Below are 14,667 nucleotides of genomic sequence, written 5' to 3'. Positions count from 1 at the left end.
AACGGGCACTTACAACTTTGCCAGCTGATCTTATCCCCTGAATGAATATCCGAACTCACTCACCTCGACGCCTAGACGCAGTGACATCATGACCGCTGTCAAACGATTCATTCATTCTTTAAAAAGAAACTGATCAGTCTCGTTTCGTGCCCCATCCTCAATTAAACTGATATCCACATCGAACACGCTCCACGAAGCCATTCGCTCAAGGGCAAACACCCCAGTAAGTTCTTGACAGGGCCCAGGCCCTTTTTTTTTCTCCGCAAATGGTTCTCAAGGGCTTCAATGGGTTCTCATATTGGGACGGGATGTGCTGTTCATGCCTTGTAAGTGAAGTGAAGTGAATTCAATTGAATATAGGAGAAAAGAGAGCAAAAAGCTAGTCACCTCGTAGAGGCAGGGGTTTAGAGGGCTTGGGTAGTAGAAAACGCCCAACTGCCGTCGCATAAGAAATGCTAATTTTCCAAAAACCAGTTTCTTGAAGCGATTCACACTTTGACAACTCATCTAGTCCCGGGCTAAGCAGGCATCTACTGTGACATCTATCTATCTGGTTGGTCTTGTTACAGTAGCCCTGTGCCTGTTGGTCTCATGAGGCCAGACCTACCATACCATGAAGGTAGCAGAAGCTGATCTGAGCTTTCATCCGATCGGGCGCTCAGTTCACTGCCATCTTACTTGCTTTGTTGCTTTTTCCTTTCTTTCATTTCCTTTCATTCTATTTATTTCCCTCGTTCTCAAGCGGCCGAGGTTTTCCTCTCAGACCCGCTCGCAAAGTCAACCCTGCCAAACCATCGGGGAGTCTTGGATTCAAGCCATTTATCCCTGCATATATCGGACGCTCCGTGCCTATACTCCGTGCTGTAGTTAGGCATAGAATTCGGCACATCAACCACATACGTACCTCGATTCTTCCCTGGAAGACTCGATAGTCTCTTTCGACCAAGCTTCCGGCATATCTCGGCCCCATCTGTGGTGCTGTTAACACTATACCAGGCTCTACTATCCCTGACGGGCATCTCATGATCTCTACAGAGTATGCCTTCACATATCTCGCCTTCCAAGGCATGTCGACTCGTAAGGAATGGAATAGCCTACACATTACACACTCTCGGCTCTCTGACATGTCGTAACTGACCCTGTACCTACATCCTCGCACCCTCGTTTAACTCATCCCGACTCTTTGCATGTTTCATTTAGATTGACAAGTCCACATGCACTACCTCACACTCACAGCATGCCTTGTCAGCTTGGCCAGTAATTCCCGCCAAGACGAGTAATGCCCATTGCAACCTCACAGGTTTGTCCAAGACTAAAACTCCCTTCTCAATGCCCACTTCGTGCGTGTGCGGACTTATATCCGAATTCCAAGACAATGTCATCGTGAATTGATGAAAGGGGCTTGAGGCCTGACTGAGACCTTTTTGGCGCCAACGTAGTACGATTACAAGCCGGAGCACGAGGCCTCGTCTCCGATGACCACTATCGTTATCGTGAAGCGGCATCGTGCTTCGACCTTGGCTTCACGGCATGTTTACGACGTTTCTCAACATAGAATATCTCATTGCACAGCACCGCACAGTAAATATGTAGTCGCAAATAAAAATTTCACAAGACGTGGCGAGAAAAAGAAAACCCAGAGTCACGATGAGATCGTTTTTCTGGACTCACATTACTAACTAGCTAGCTCTACGCGCATCAACACAAATAGCCATCCCCTTTTCCCTGACTAAACGTCACACCTGTCTCGGGTCCCACCTCATAATCTGCAATAGTCTGCCTCCTTCTTCATGCTATGCACAAAAAAGTATGACTTCAATCCAAAACTCGTCCCGCCACCGCCGCTGCACTGCTGTCTTTGGTGGTTGTCTTCTTGAGAGCCCTGCCCAGCTGGATCTCGCTCAGGAAGCCCGCTGGACGACCGCCACCGGAAGGAGGAGCAGGTGCATCGCCGGGAGGTGGAGGAGGTGGAGGAGCGCCACCCATAGGGGGAGGAGGTGGAGGAGGTGCGCCGACTGATGGCATCGGTGGTGGGGGCGGTGGTGCCGAAGGGGCGTCACTTCCGGGCATGGGAGGCGGAGGCGGAGGAGCACTTGGCGCATCACTCCCCGGCATAGGAGGAGGAGGGGGTGGAGAAGTCATCGGAGCCGGAGAGTCAGTGTTCGGCATCGGGGGAGGCGGAGGAGGTGCGACAGGAGTCACAGCATTGGCGGCCACAGGACTGGCAGTTGCTGATTCCCTACCGGCTGCGGAGAGAGGACGAGGAGGTGCCATTGTGCCAAATAGCATAGAGGCCAGCTGAGCTGCGCTACCACCACCGGGTCGCTCATCGTCTGAGTCATCGTCCTTATCATCATTATCAGAACCCCAGTCGTCAGTGTCTGCACGGCGACGCGAGACAGGGCCAGAAGGAGCTTTGGCTTCCTGGTTCTGGGTCATCCTATGGAAAGGGTTCGTAGCCGAAGGTGCCGGAGGAGCAGCAGCGGGTGTACCCTCAGTCGACTGAGACATCATCCTGAAGAATGGGTTCTTACTCTCGGTCTCACTGGGTGGCGACGTGACAACCGCTGGAGGAGGAGGAGGAGGGGGAGACGAAACTGCCTCAGCAGCAGGGGGCGGCGAGGGCTTCTTGTCAAGCTCTTGGCTGGCCACCTGACTGTCGCTCCTAGTGGGCGTTGAAGCCTGAGGAGTGATTTGCTGAGGTCCTGCGTCTTCATCCGACGAGGAGCTATCACCATCTTCCATGGCTTCAAGCTGGCGTTGAAGTTCTAGCTCCCGCTGACGCGCAGCCTCAATCTCTGCCCGCCTTGCCGCAAGTTTGGCCTCCTTCTCCTTGGCCTCAGCCATGGCTGCCTTCTTCCGCTTCTTCTCTTCCTCCTTGCGAAGTTTGCCTTGTCTCACTTGTTCTTCAAGGGCTTTCAGACGAGCCTCAGAAGCCTCACGCTCCTTGGCGAGATCGTCCTCCTGTTCCTTTGCATCTTCTCTAGAAACGGGGTTAGTAAATGATTACGCGGACCTTCAGATTCGACACTTACTCCATCTGCTGCGTCTCGCGCTGCTGCTGCTCGTGCTCACGGGCAAGTCGTGCTTCTTCGGCCCGCTTAGCGGCAGCATCCTCCTCGACCTTCTTTGCAGCCTCTTGATCAGCCTCTGGCTTACCACGGTGTCGCGTTGGGGGAGGTGGAGGCCTCTTGGCCTCCGCCTTGGATTGCTCAGGTGTAGGAGGTGGAATCCCTTGCTCCTCAGCTAGACGAGCCTGGCGATCGGCTTCCCTACGAGCATCCTCTTCCTCTGCCTGTCGTAACTTCGCAGCTCGCTCAGCGCGTTCTCGCTCGATGCGCTGCGCAGCTGTCTCGCCGGACTTTGTCGGGGCCTTGATACCGAGGGCGGCCAACCTCTCAGCCATTCGCTGTTCAGCTTGCTGTTTAATAAAAGCAGCTCTCTCCTCAGGGGTCTTGTATGAAGAATATGAGCCTCCAGCAGGAGGAGTCGCAGTGCGAGAGGTCGAGACAGGACTCTCAACCCTAGGACTAGCAACACGTTCCGGCCGACTTTCCTCAGTGCGTGCTGAAGCCCGGGCGGGTCGCTTGTCTTGAGCACGAAGTCGAGCGCTGCGGCTTTCACGCTGAAGGTCGAAGATAAAGTCACGAACCTCATCCTCAACACCGAGTGCGTCCTCCCAGCGGCGCTTTTCGTGCTCACTGGTGTTATCACGACCGCCCTCTTTGAGACTGTCCTCGATACCGTGCGCAAAGTCGCGAACACTTTCCTCAACATCACGAACCATACGTTCGTTACTCTCCTTTTCATTCTTTACCTTGATGCTCTCCTCCTCGAGACGCTTAGGCGCATCGAGATCCTCAGTACCGACATCAACCTTCTTGCCAGTCAATGCAGCAGTTCGCTGCTGCATCATGGCCTTGGCCCTGGCCTTGAGTCGATCCGACTCAGTTACTATACCGCCAGGTCCTGTTCCTACAATAGGAGCACCACTGCCAGGGTGAGCCTTGGCATCCTTGATACGGAACAGTTCCAACCGAGCATCCATAATGGCCTTCTCAGTTCTGCGCACCTGCGAAGCAAGTTCGGGAACCTTGTCAGTAAGATTTTGAAGTTGGCGCTTGAGAGCTCTTCGCTCAGCGTCGGAGTCTCCGCTTGCCAGGGCAGCATCGGGATGAGAGTCGATATCCTCTTGGATTCGACGAATGCGACGATAGAGCTCCTCCGCCTCACGGCGGTCACGGCGGTCGAGGATGTCGTCTTCTTCATGGTTCTTCTCATCTGCGAAGTCCATAGCATCCAGGAGAACCTCCTTCTCCTTAATCTTTTTCTTGAGCTGATCCAAGGTTAGGTCGTCATTCGAGGCGACAGAAGCGGGAGATTCGGGACGAGGCGAGTTGTTGCCGACCCTGCGACGAGCGCTCGATCTATATCCAAACTGCTCGTCTTCGTTCTTGAAGACTGTGGCATCCTTCCGACCAGCGACGGCTCCAGCAGGTGCGCCCCTGAATGAGCGGTTCTTCATATAGCTAACGCCAGTCTTCTGCGGAAGCAGAGCGGCACCTGACTTGGTGCGGAATTCAGATTCATCGTGAAGCATTGACTTGAGGGTGCCGATGGACTGGCTAAAGTTTCGAGTCGAAGGAGGAACAAGCTCAGGGGGAAGGTTGTTAGGCAATGGATAACCGTTTAGCTTTCTGTAGATCAAATGCATGGCAACGGCGAATTCGTCGAGATCCAGACGTCCCTTATTACCGTGATCAGCCAGAGTCCAAACTCGCTCAAGATCGGGCTTCTCAAGTCCACTCTGACCAAATATCTCGATAGCCTGGTCACCACCGATGTATCCCTTGCCAAGGCCATCCCAAGCCTTAAAAAGAGAATCGTATCGGGTCTTTTCTTCCTTTGTAATGGCCCAGGGGATAACGGCGTTTCCTCGCAGTCCCTGAGTGGTGAAGTTTCCAGCTTCTCGGCCCTGTTGAGGCATCATCTGGGCTTGAAGGGCATCGATGTTGGGCAGGCCGGTAGAAGGAGCATTGACAAGACCCCATTGCCCAGGTCGTCCTGTAGGTTGAGCATTCAGAGGGGCAGCCATACCACCTGCAGGCCCAGGAGCGAGCGACTGGCCAAATCCCGTGGGCATTGGGGGCATCGGGGGACGAGGACCGCTGTAACCTGTAGCTTGAGGGTTGTTTGCCATGCCAGGGAACCCAGTTTGCTGGTTTTGCAGACCCTGTTGCTGACCGAAACCTGTCTGCTGTCCCGGGAACCCAGTCATCTGCGCTTGAAGCAGCTGTGCATTTGAGGCTTGGGGCTGAGGTTGCGGCTGCTGAATGGCCGGTGGGGTGGCAGTGTTGGTTCTAATATCAGGAGCAGAAGAAGAGCCGGCTCCGGGAGCACTCTCGTCAGCGACGCTGAAGCTAATGATATCCACCATGCTCGAAACCTCATTCTTGATGTTCTCGGGCAGGTTAGGTGGCAGCTGCTTGCCAGTCAGTTTCAAGTTGCACAGGTACATGGCGAGTGCGAATTCGGGGAAGTAGAGCTGGCCAGCACGAGTGGTATCAGCAAGAGTCCTGAGACTTGTTAGCAACAAGGGCATAAACAACGAGTAACATGCCCCGAAGAGATTTTCTTCTTACCAGATGTGCGATAGAGAGTCGCCATCAAGTCTTGACCTCATAAGCAGATCCCGAGCCTTCTCTCCTGACATGGTCATGCCAGCTTCTCCCACAGCAGACTTGAACAGGGTTTCGAACTTGGCCTGATCCTGGGCTGTGATGAAGGAGAGACGGATATTAGGGATTTTGTTGGGCTGCGACTTCTCCTGTCTTCGACCTCGGGGCTTCGCAGTACCGCCAGTCTGAAAGGACGCGGCCATCTCGGTGAAGCCGGTAGCCTGGGGCTTCATCGGCGCCGGTGGTGGGTTTGAAGGCCCAGAGGCTTGCTGAGGCGAGGCGGAGAAGCTAGTGGGTTGCTGCTGCTGTTGCTGCTGGAACTGTTGCTGGAACTGAGGCGGGATCGACGGCATCGCAGGAGCACCGGTCTGGAAGCTCTGCTGCTGCGGCTGGGGGGGTTGTTGTTGCTGTCCCGGAAATCCCGTAAACTGTTGTTGAAGGGGCTGCTGCGGCTGTAGTCCCTGACCCTGCATTGGAAAGCCCGTATACTGCTGCTGCAGAGGAGCTTGCCCAAAGCCTGTAGGTTGAGGCGCAAAGGGGCTGGGTTGGCCAGGCTGCTGGCCAGCACCCAGATTACCAAACGATCCTCCGCCATATTGCTGCTGCTGGCCGCCAGGACGCTGGCTATTACCGCCTAGAAAGGCGTTCGAGTTGGAATACATTGCGGGTTGATTCCTGATCGCAAGACCACGGACAAAAAGCTCGTTTGGGAGGTTCGAGGAGGCGCTAAATTCGGGGGTTATGAGGAATCGAGAGGAGCTCTCTGGAGCGTGAAAGCTCCACTGGAAGGTGTTGAAAGTTAAAAACAAATGCAATAAAAGTATGCGAAATACAATATTAAAGGACTGAACGGCCCTCGGATGGTAATTGTGGAGTGGACAGAGGGCATCCACGAAATGTGATGATGGAGAAGTGAGAATGGGTGAGTGGCTTCGTATGTGATGACGAGCGCCGTGGTCTCGAGCTTGGGCAGGTTGCTGTAGGTTTCTAGTGGAGTTGTCCCCCAGTGGAGACTGCAGCTGGAGCGCTCCTAGTGGCCTGCCAAGGCATCGGTGGGCTTTTACAGACCTAAGCAAATTGGGGTGGCTTAGACTCTCCTGGAAGTGACAGGGATTGGCGGTCTTTCACTTAAGGTGTCTTTGGTTGAGTCACGCTTATTGTGTTATCATGGGTACTGACATATGCATCACAACAGAGAGCAATTACAAATGCATCAGTGTACGTAGTAAGTAGCTTAAACTGAGACAATTGAAGACTGATATTGAACTCAACTCATCTAAAAACTCAAACTAGCGAAGGGTATCAAGAGTAACTTATACGCAAAACCTGCATAAACCGCCAACCATCAATCATACCAGAAACTCATAAACGCCTGCCCCCTTATCCCAAGTGAAAACATCACAAAAAGAACTCCGGAATGATCGGAATAGAGTCGACCACAATGCCACCTTCTCTGCACTCAATTGTCCATTAGAGTTCGTTATCCTCATCTCACGTGTGCCGTTCCTCAAACTGGACTCCATGTTCTTCTTCCTCGATGCAGCCAGCTTCGTCACTCCAGAATCGTCGATGGGCTCGCAGTTCAAGCCCAAAGTCAGGATCATGCGGATCTGCAAAGCTGTATTCGTAATCGAGCGGCTCTTCGTTCCCGTCTTGTTGATTCTCTACCAGATACTCCTTTTCTACGGGGCTCTCGGGCTCAGGAGGTGTGGGGATCGCTGATCCTGTGCTTGGACTCTCTGCAGCGCTGATACCCCCCTCGCTCGAGACAATTGAGTAAGATCTTGACCAAGACCTTATCACTCTGGCACCTGGTTCGGCGCTGACCAAACGAGCTGGGCCCAGTGAGATCATACTGGCTCTCTTATTGTTCAGATAAGGGTTGGAAGCGCGACGATTCATAGCCCTCTTGGATTCGAAAGCCCGTAGCGCCAAACCGCCAAATGCTTTAGAGAAGTCTTCTTCACCATCGCATAACATATAGCCATCTTGGCCTGAGTCGTAGCGACCATCTTCGCCTTCTTCAAATAAGAGTTGGTTTCTCTCAAGAACCTCTTGTTGGGTTCGGACTGCGTCTTCCCAGCCATCTCGCAGCTGCTGTGCTAGAGGCTCACTAATACTTTGGGGCACCTTTTCGTGACGCAGTTTGGAGATCATAGATTGCCTGCGCGCCGAGGTCGCCGTAGCCACGGCGTTGTCCACCGACTTTTGTATTGTCTGGGCGAGATCGCGATCCGAGAAAGCCGAAAAATAGCGGATCGTCGTATTGTCACTCAAATGTCGGACGAGATGTCTAAAATTCGAAAGATTGAAATCATTGCCCTCACAGTCAAGACTGTGAAGGGTTTTATTAGCAGAGATGGCTTCAGCCAGGTCTCCGATGTTCACGTTCAGCAATTGGCTTCGCACGCGAAGGTGCTCAAGCCGTGTGTTGAACCTTAGTCCACTCAAGGCCTTGGAGAATTCCCGTCCAAGACGACCTTCATCCAGCTTGGCATCAAATCCAGAGAGGTCAAGGAACCTAATCGTATGGTTTTGAGAGAAAAGATCTGAAAGCGCTCTGCAGGCCGTTTCGCTGGCCGAGTCAGGGGTAGCAGTACCTGCAAGACTCAGACATTCAATGGTTTGGTTGACCGCTAATGCCTTCAAAAGTTTGATGTAGTTAGCTTCCAAGGCAAACTCTACCATCTGCACGAATAGTCCCCAAGGGCCAAAACATTCGCTGATGACAGCACACAAATCATCTATGCCCTCGTCTAAGCGGTTGCCGTTGATGTACAATGTAATTTGTCGAGCCTGACCCATGGCATAAAACATCTGGGCTATTTGAGCACCCGTTAGACCACATTTGCTCAGACGAAGCACTCTGAGGTTTTCGGAATTCTGTGACGCCAGATATGCAGTCAGAATATCCACAGTTGGGCTATTGAGCTATTTGACTTCTGTTAGTTACGAGTCCATGCATAGAATATATGTCGACTTACAGCGATGCCAGATAAGTCAAGCTCCTCCAGACTCCATGAGCTCAGTACATGATCCTCAAACAAAGGAACATCAAACGGGAGTCGAGTGTTGCCAGCGATGTTCAGTTTTCTTATGGCTCGTAGTTGACTAAGCGAGTCCCGGATGGTTTCGAATTTGACCGTGCCTTGATTTTCGGAAGTATCGATATGTTGAAGATTGGCGCCCTGACCTGGAATTCCGGCCCAGAGTGTAGTAAGACCCTCATCGCCAAGTCCACAATTAGACAGATCGAGTTTCTTCATGTACACCTCATCAAGGACGAGTAAGTTTGCCAGCTCCTCAATGTCGCCTGATGCAATGAGATTGCCAGACATGGTGATGCTGTGACAAAGACACGCTTGACGCTTCAGCAACAGCAGGATGGGTCGAAGAACCTCGGAACTGACTCTCCGGGAGCCATCAGGGTCCTTGGAGCGGCCAATGGTGCTTCGTGGGCCAAGAATATTTCTCAGATCCATACTTCGGATCGATTCCGATGAAAATGCCAGGGCATGCATCTCTTGACTGAGAACAGAAGACTGCATCAAAATGTCATAATGCTCTTCAGATATTTTGACCCCGTTTAGTGATGTGTAGGCGATAGTGTCGCCGAAATGGGAATAATCCTTCTTTCCTGCGATACCTGATAGATCAATATTGCGGAAGGAGAGCTCCTTGAAGTAACTGTTATAACGCAAGGCTCGGAATAGTGCAAGTAATTGCAATGTAGAATATGGTTGTGCGCCAGGAGGTAAAAGGCGAAATGCTGGCTGAGAGGGAGTGTTCCATTCGATGGTCCATCTTGGCACCTGGACCTTGAAAGCAGCGCAATAGGCGTGCAGACTTCGCTCGAGACCTCCCAAATCATTTCCAGATGTCAACTGAAGTGGTGGAGGAAGGCCTTTGATATCGAATATTGCCTTTTGCAAATGCTGTGGCCACATGGGTTTCAATTCTCGGTCGACTTTAGTCATCGCCTCGATAACATGTCTGTAATGTACACTAGCAAGCTCGAGTCTGTTCTCGCGGCCTAGTGGTAACCTAGCCCTACGTTAGGACATGGAATAATGAAGTATGGTGTGGTGAGACTTACCGGAAGCTCATCACAAACCTTTGTTCGTGTGACGCAACAGACGCTCGGAATCGAATGAGTGAGACTGTACCGTAGGACTGCACCTTTACGCGCAGGTCACCAGGGGTAGTCGCATAATCTGCCTTGAGAACCTCGAGGAAATACAACATAGCTGGTCCAATGACGATGTAGAAGGACGAGCCATCCACAAAGTGCTGAGACTCATCAGCAGAATTAGCCTTCTGAGGTGAGCCTATTGTACGTTTGACCACGGGAAAAGTCAATATCTTAGAGGCGTTGGCATTCGAGTCTGGTTCCGTGGTTTCCACAATATGGTTGATTCTCGCTTTCAAATTGCCAGGGATCAAGGAGGGAGAAGGAGCTCGCCTATGGCTCATTCTACAAGCCTGTTGAATACTGGCCAGCCAGTCATCCCGATCCTTAGGCAACATGAAGAATAGATGCGTCTTGGAATACGCAAGCTTTGGCCACTGGGAGAACCACCATATCTCGACGCCAAATCGAGGACTTGAACCTTCTTCATTGAAAACGCCAACAATGGATCGCAAGGGTATTTCTATCCGCACGTCGGACGACGACTTGTGAGAATGGTGATGTGCACTGCTGGGCTTCAGTGTCCCGCTGCCTGATTTTATCTGTGGGAAAGCAGCTCTTGCTCCTTCCATACTCCCGAACTTGATCAGACAGGTATCTGTAAGAACCAGATATTCGGCGCGGGCCTTAAGAAGCGAGACATCAGTCTTCAGTGGTCCGTATTGTATAAGCTCCATGGACGAATAGGGGACCTCGGGAGTAACTGATGGAAATTCCGGGGCGGATGCGCTCATGGGTGAAGCTATCGATACTCGACGATGTATCCTGTCGATCATGGACCCTGACCCTGAATGTGTCTTCTGTAGACGTCGAATGGAGGAAGAGCTTCGAGATGGGCTCTGTGACATGGATTCCATCGAGGAATTGCTAAGAGAACGAAGAGCTTTCGAGAAGACGCGTGGCTTCTTTCCGTCGACATTATCGAATCCCTTATTACCATCGGTAGGAATTGGTACAGGGGGCGTCCTGAGGGTAGGAAGAGTCCTTCTCTTCCACTTTTCGGCGCTCATGTTGACAACTCCTGGACGAAACTACCACAAGATTGTCGCTGGCTTTCAAGGCTCGAGAATTGCAGTTCCCCAAATCAGCAGAGACGGAGAAGTGGTTCAGCATGTATAGATGGCGAGCATGCCGTCAGGGGAGATGCACACGACACCACACTCTCAATTCGAAAACAAATGAGGGTTCCTTGAAAGGAGGCCGAAAACGATATAAAGATGTGAACCGTGGACTGGGTGACAGGGTCGTCTCGACGTCAAGATGTCTCAGTTCGTTCGGCCACACTTATGCAATGTCGCAAAATATTGAACGAGTCAAGCTGAAAGGAGCCCCCGCATGCGTTGTCGTCAGAGTCAAGAGTCAGAGCGGGATGTGGATGTGGATGTGGATGCGGCTGGCGTCGAGTCGGTCGCTGAGTCCAAATATTTTGGGTTTGGCGGCGGTAGAGCGTTGTTGGAGAATGGCTGAGGAATGTACTTAGAGGCTGAGCGCCATGTACAACTAGTTCCAGTTCGGCCGGAGATGTACTTGATGGGTATGTACTGTAGATACTGCAGACAGTCACGCAAGACAGAACTCCTTGGAAGAGGAAGAGGATGCAAAGGCAGAGGTAGAGGCAAATGGAGCGTACGTGGAGGGAGTTATCACGGTACGAGCTGAGATTCGATCGGATAATCGGCGGCGAGGGAATGAATCAACGGCTTTGATGAGACCAATATTCAAGATGACGTCGTTGTGAGGCCGAAAAGACGGGCCAGCTCGATAAGGAGCAGAGAAACATGTGAGATCTAGATCACAGTCGCAGGCATGCTGATATACTGCCAAGCATGGGGGATTTGAGGGCAAAGGCGATGCCCAGCAACGCAGAGCGGGAGAAAAGTTGTCGAGACGAGAGCCAGCAGGAGGCTTGAGACTTCAACAATACGAGGCGAGTGAGTATAAGCTTTTGATCCGGTGGTCCCGGAGACGACAAGGGGAAGAGGAGCGAGAGACAGTCGTAGGCCGAGCCTTTTGAGGACGAAGGAAAGGAGAGGATGATAAATAAGACAAAAGAGGCGCCTGGAGTGGTGATAATGTATGGATGTCTTCGGCCACGGGCCAAGGATAGGAGCTGGCAGAGGCCGGAGTAGCGATGGATATAGAAGAGGATGGGGCAGGAAAGAAAAAGGAAGGGGAGGGGTTGACTAGGATTAATTCCAGAGGAAAAGTCAAAAAAAGACTCCAAGGTCGAAAGTCGAAAGGAAAGGAAGGAAAATGGAAGAGCAAAGAAAATAAGGTAAGGTAGTCCATACCATTAACTAGGTTACCTTAGGAAATGGATGGTCTGAGGTCGGGTTGGATCTCACATCCATGGATCCCATCAATTGTCGTCGTCATAAGGACTGCTGCGGCCGGGGTTTTTTTTTAGTGCAGGACCACCCATGGACACAATGGATCTGTCTGTGCATACGGACTTGCAGTTGGGTCAAACAGCCAAAGCTCCACTGAAATTATAGGGAGATAGTTAGCAAATCTCCAACGGGCGGGCGGGCACCTAATGGAAAAGAAACTAAAAAGCCTCCCTCATCTCTAAGAGGAAATCCCTGCACGACCGGACTCTTTCACCCAGCACAAACAAGGACTAACGCGTAGTAGATTAGATCTCGATTGGCAAAGCCAATTGAATGCGATTTACTGGTCCTCGGTTGAATATGGCCGCAGGAAAATGTCAAGGGGTGAGGGCCCCCCTCTGGGCCTGGCATTTCGGGGACGAGAAGAATCAAGGTGTGCGTGTCTAGACGTGGACATGGATGGCGTGGTCCAAGGTTTGAGACTGAGTGCAGATAAACAGGAAATGGCTGCTCAAACCAAGACGCTCTTATGCATATCTCACTTTCTACTACGTGTAAGCTGTAAAGGTTTGGTCGTCGACCCACAGAATGCTCTTCCAAGGATGATAATCGCCATCCATGACGGGCGATGGACGTGGTGAGTGGTCATGATGGGCCATGATGATGCTGAAACCCATCATTATTTCGGCTCCTGATGTTGAGTTTGTTCACGACAAAGCCAATCATTAAATGCGCGGGGTACCCTGCCCTGCCCTGGTAATGCAAATGTGAGTGACCATGCCAATTGACGCTCAGTGTTCCCGGCCAGATTCATCAACAACTGTTGGTTTCAAACTTTCAGCTGCCCTGGTTTGATTGTAAGCCCCATCATATTATCACGATACTGTAGTTAGACGAGACTTTGAAGTCTGCGACCCCTCCCTTCTCCATCTTCCATCAAAACCGCCCATTTCGCTTCAAGCCCATCTTCAGTAAACTCCTAGGCCATCATGGCCACGAGATTCTGCACAAGAATTGCGGCTTGTACGCTTGTATTCGTAAGTTGGTGGAGCTGCCGCCCATTGCCCTGGCTCCAGCTCACCTAGCAGGCCAATCCCTTGATCCTTTGGGCATGTCAACATCGTATTCATTGATCTCGTGTCACCTATGACTATCCTTCTTTTCTCCCGACTGTCGTGCACTCTGAAAAGATCTCGTGCAGAGCAAAACCTCTGTTCTGCATAATCCTTATCTGCCGTATTGCCGGACGCCGCATCAACTTACGAGCTTTTGCAACCTGCGCAGTCGCAGTTCACGAGCCTAACTACCTAGGTAGACAAGGCTTGCTTGATAGGGCATCATGGAGCTTGCGATTGGCGTGCATCCAAGCCACCCGCTAGACGACCCAGCGTCCTCGTTCAGGATAAGCTCCAGCATGATGAACTCCCATCGACTTGTATCTCAAGGGATGGGCCGTTCTGGAACTTCCATCTTATAATAATCTTTGTCACGGCACAGGAGAAGCTGAGACTAGAGCTTGGATATCTGAGTGATCCAGGCAATGTGCTTGACCGTCCAGTGCAGCAATCAATAGAGCTCGCCATTGGCGGTTGACGAGCCACTTCAATCTGGCGTTAAGCGGCGTGGCATCTCGTGGTGAAACCGTGATCATCCGTCAATATCTGGAAGATTGTCAGCAAAAGCCACCCTGGTCTCAGGCCAATGACCGGCGAGTCCGTGAAGCTACAGGACGGCACTGCAACGGTCGTATTGAATCTACACTTGCAGGAGCCAAGTCAGGTAGTTTTCCATCCACAGATGCCCCTGTCGAGAGACCCTTGACGACCTGCACTGCAGTCTGCAGCACCTCATGGATCATGTCATGTGGGTTTTGATGCTCGACACGAACGACGCCGGCTCCGATGTGCTCTAAGAAAAGCAACGCCCCCACTGATATCCATGCTTGATGGGCGATTACTGCGCTACATAAATTCAGGGACCAGACTAATAAAAGTTGCCGTCCTCCGTCGTCTACCTGAGTAGTGATACTCTATTTCATGGCGGTTCCCTTGTTTGTGGATAACTCAGTCGCCATCTCCTGCTGACCGCTCAATTGCATAGCTTAGAGACACGTGGATAAGGTAATGTTTGGGAAATGGCATGTCCATGAGGCTGCTGAGGTCCAGTGTATACTGACCTCGGCAAGAGGAGTTGAGATTCGACATAGACCGCTTACAAATATTTGAATAATTTTAGAACCTTGAAGCATTACTGAAACATTGAAAGTTACTGGAAACCTATACCCAGCCGACCGATATTCTGCAACTGTGTTATTTCCACCTTTTCAACTTCGTCCATCGTCTAGAAGAATTCCATCTTCCAAGGCTTTCATGCCTGAAGTGGTAATCAGGACTTCAATTGGACTTGTGGTAAATTTTTCAACACTCTGTATAGTCTCTCGAGTATCGCTTGAGACAACGGATAAAAGGCT

General features: G+C 51.5%; 2 protein-coding genes across 4 annotated transcripts; both read right to left on the bottom strand.

The window, feature by feature from the left end:
* Positions 1 to 1,485: 1,485 nt before the first annotated feature.
* Positions 1,486 to 6,698, bottom strand: FOIG_12129 (uncharacterized protein). 3 transcript variants are annotated; one of them, XM_031212875.1, is made up of 3 exons: positions 5,643 to 6,698; positions 3,036 to 5,576; positions 1,486 to 2,983 (listed from the first exon to the last, which is right to left on the bottom strand). In XM_031212875.1, exons 1-3 carry the CDS (start codon positions 6,338 to 6,340, stop codon positions 1,816 to 1,818), a joined length of 4,407 nt encoding a protein of 1,468 aa, XP_031057171.1. In that variant the 5' UTR covers positions 6,341 to 6,698; the 3' UTR covers positions 1,486 to 1,815. The 3 variants fall into 3 exon arrangements, with proteins under 3 accessions (XP_031057171.1, XP_031057172.1, XP_031057173.1); XM_031212876.1 differs by lacking the exon at positions 5,643 to 6,698 and having other exon boundaries at positions 3,036 to 5,634; XM_031212877.1 differs by lacking the exon at positions 1,486 to 2,983 and having other exon boundaries at positions 2,984 to 5,576.
* A 191-nt stretch (positions 6,699 to 6,889) lies between these two features.
* Positions 6,890 to 12,254, bottom strand: FOIG_12128 (uncharacterized protein). Its single transcript, XM_031212874.1, has 3 exons — positions 9,775 to 12,254; positions 8,663 to 9,722; positions 6,890 to 8,609 (listed from the first exon to the last, which is right to left on the bottom strand). Exons 1-3 carry the CDS (start codon positions 10,875 to 10,877, stop codon positions 7,170 to 7,172), a joined length of 3,603 nt encoding a protein of 1,200 aa, XP_031057170.1. The 5' UTR covers positions 10,878 to 12,254; the 3' UTR covers positions 6,890 to 7,169.
* Between the last annotated feature and the right edge of the window lie 2,413 nt (positions 12,255 to 14,667).

The sequence above is a fragment of the Fusarium odoratissimum genome, assembly GCF_000260195.1.
Source record: "Fusarium odoratissimum NRRL 54006 unplaced genomic scaffold supercont1.25, whole genome shotgun sequence".
NCBI classification, from domain to species: Eukaryota; Fungi; Ascomycota; class Sordariomycetes; order Hypocreales; family Nectriaceae; genus Fusarium; species Fusarium odoratissimum.
This window is presented reverse-complemented; position numbering and strand designations above follow the sequence as displayed.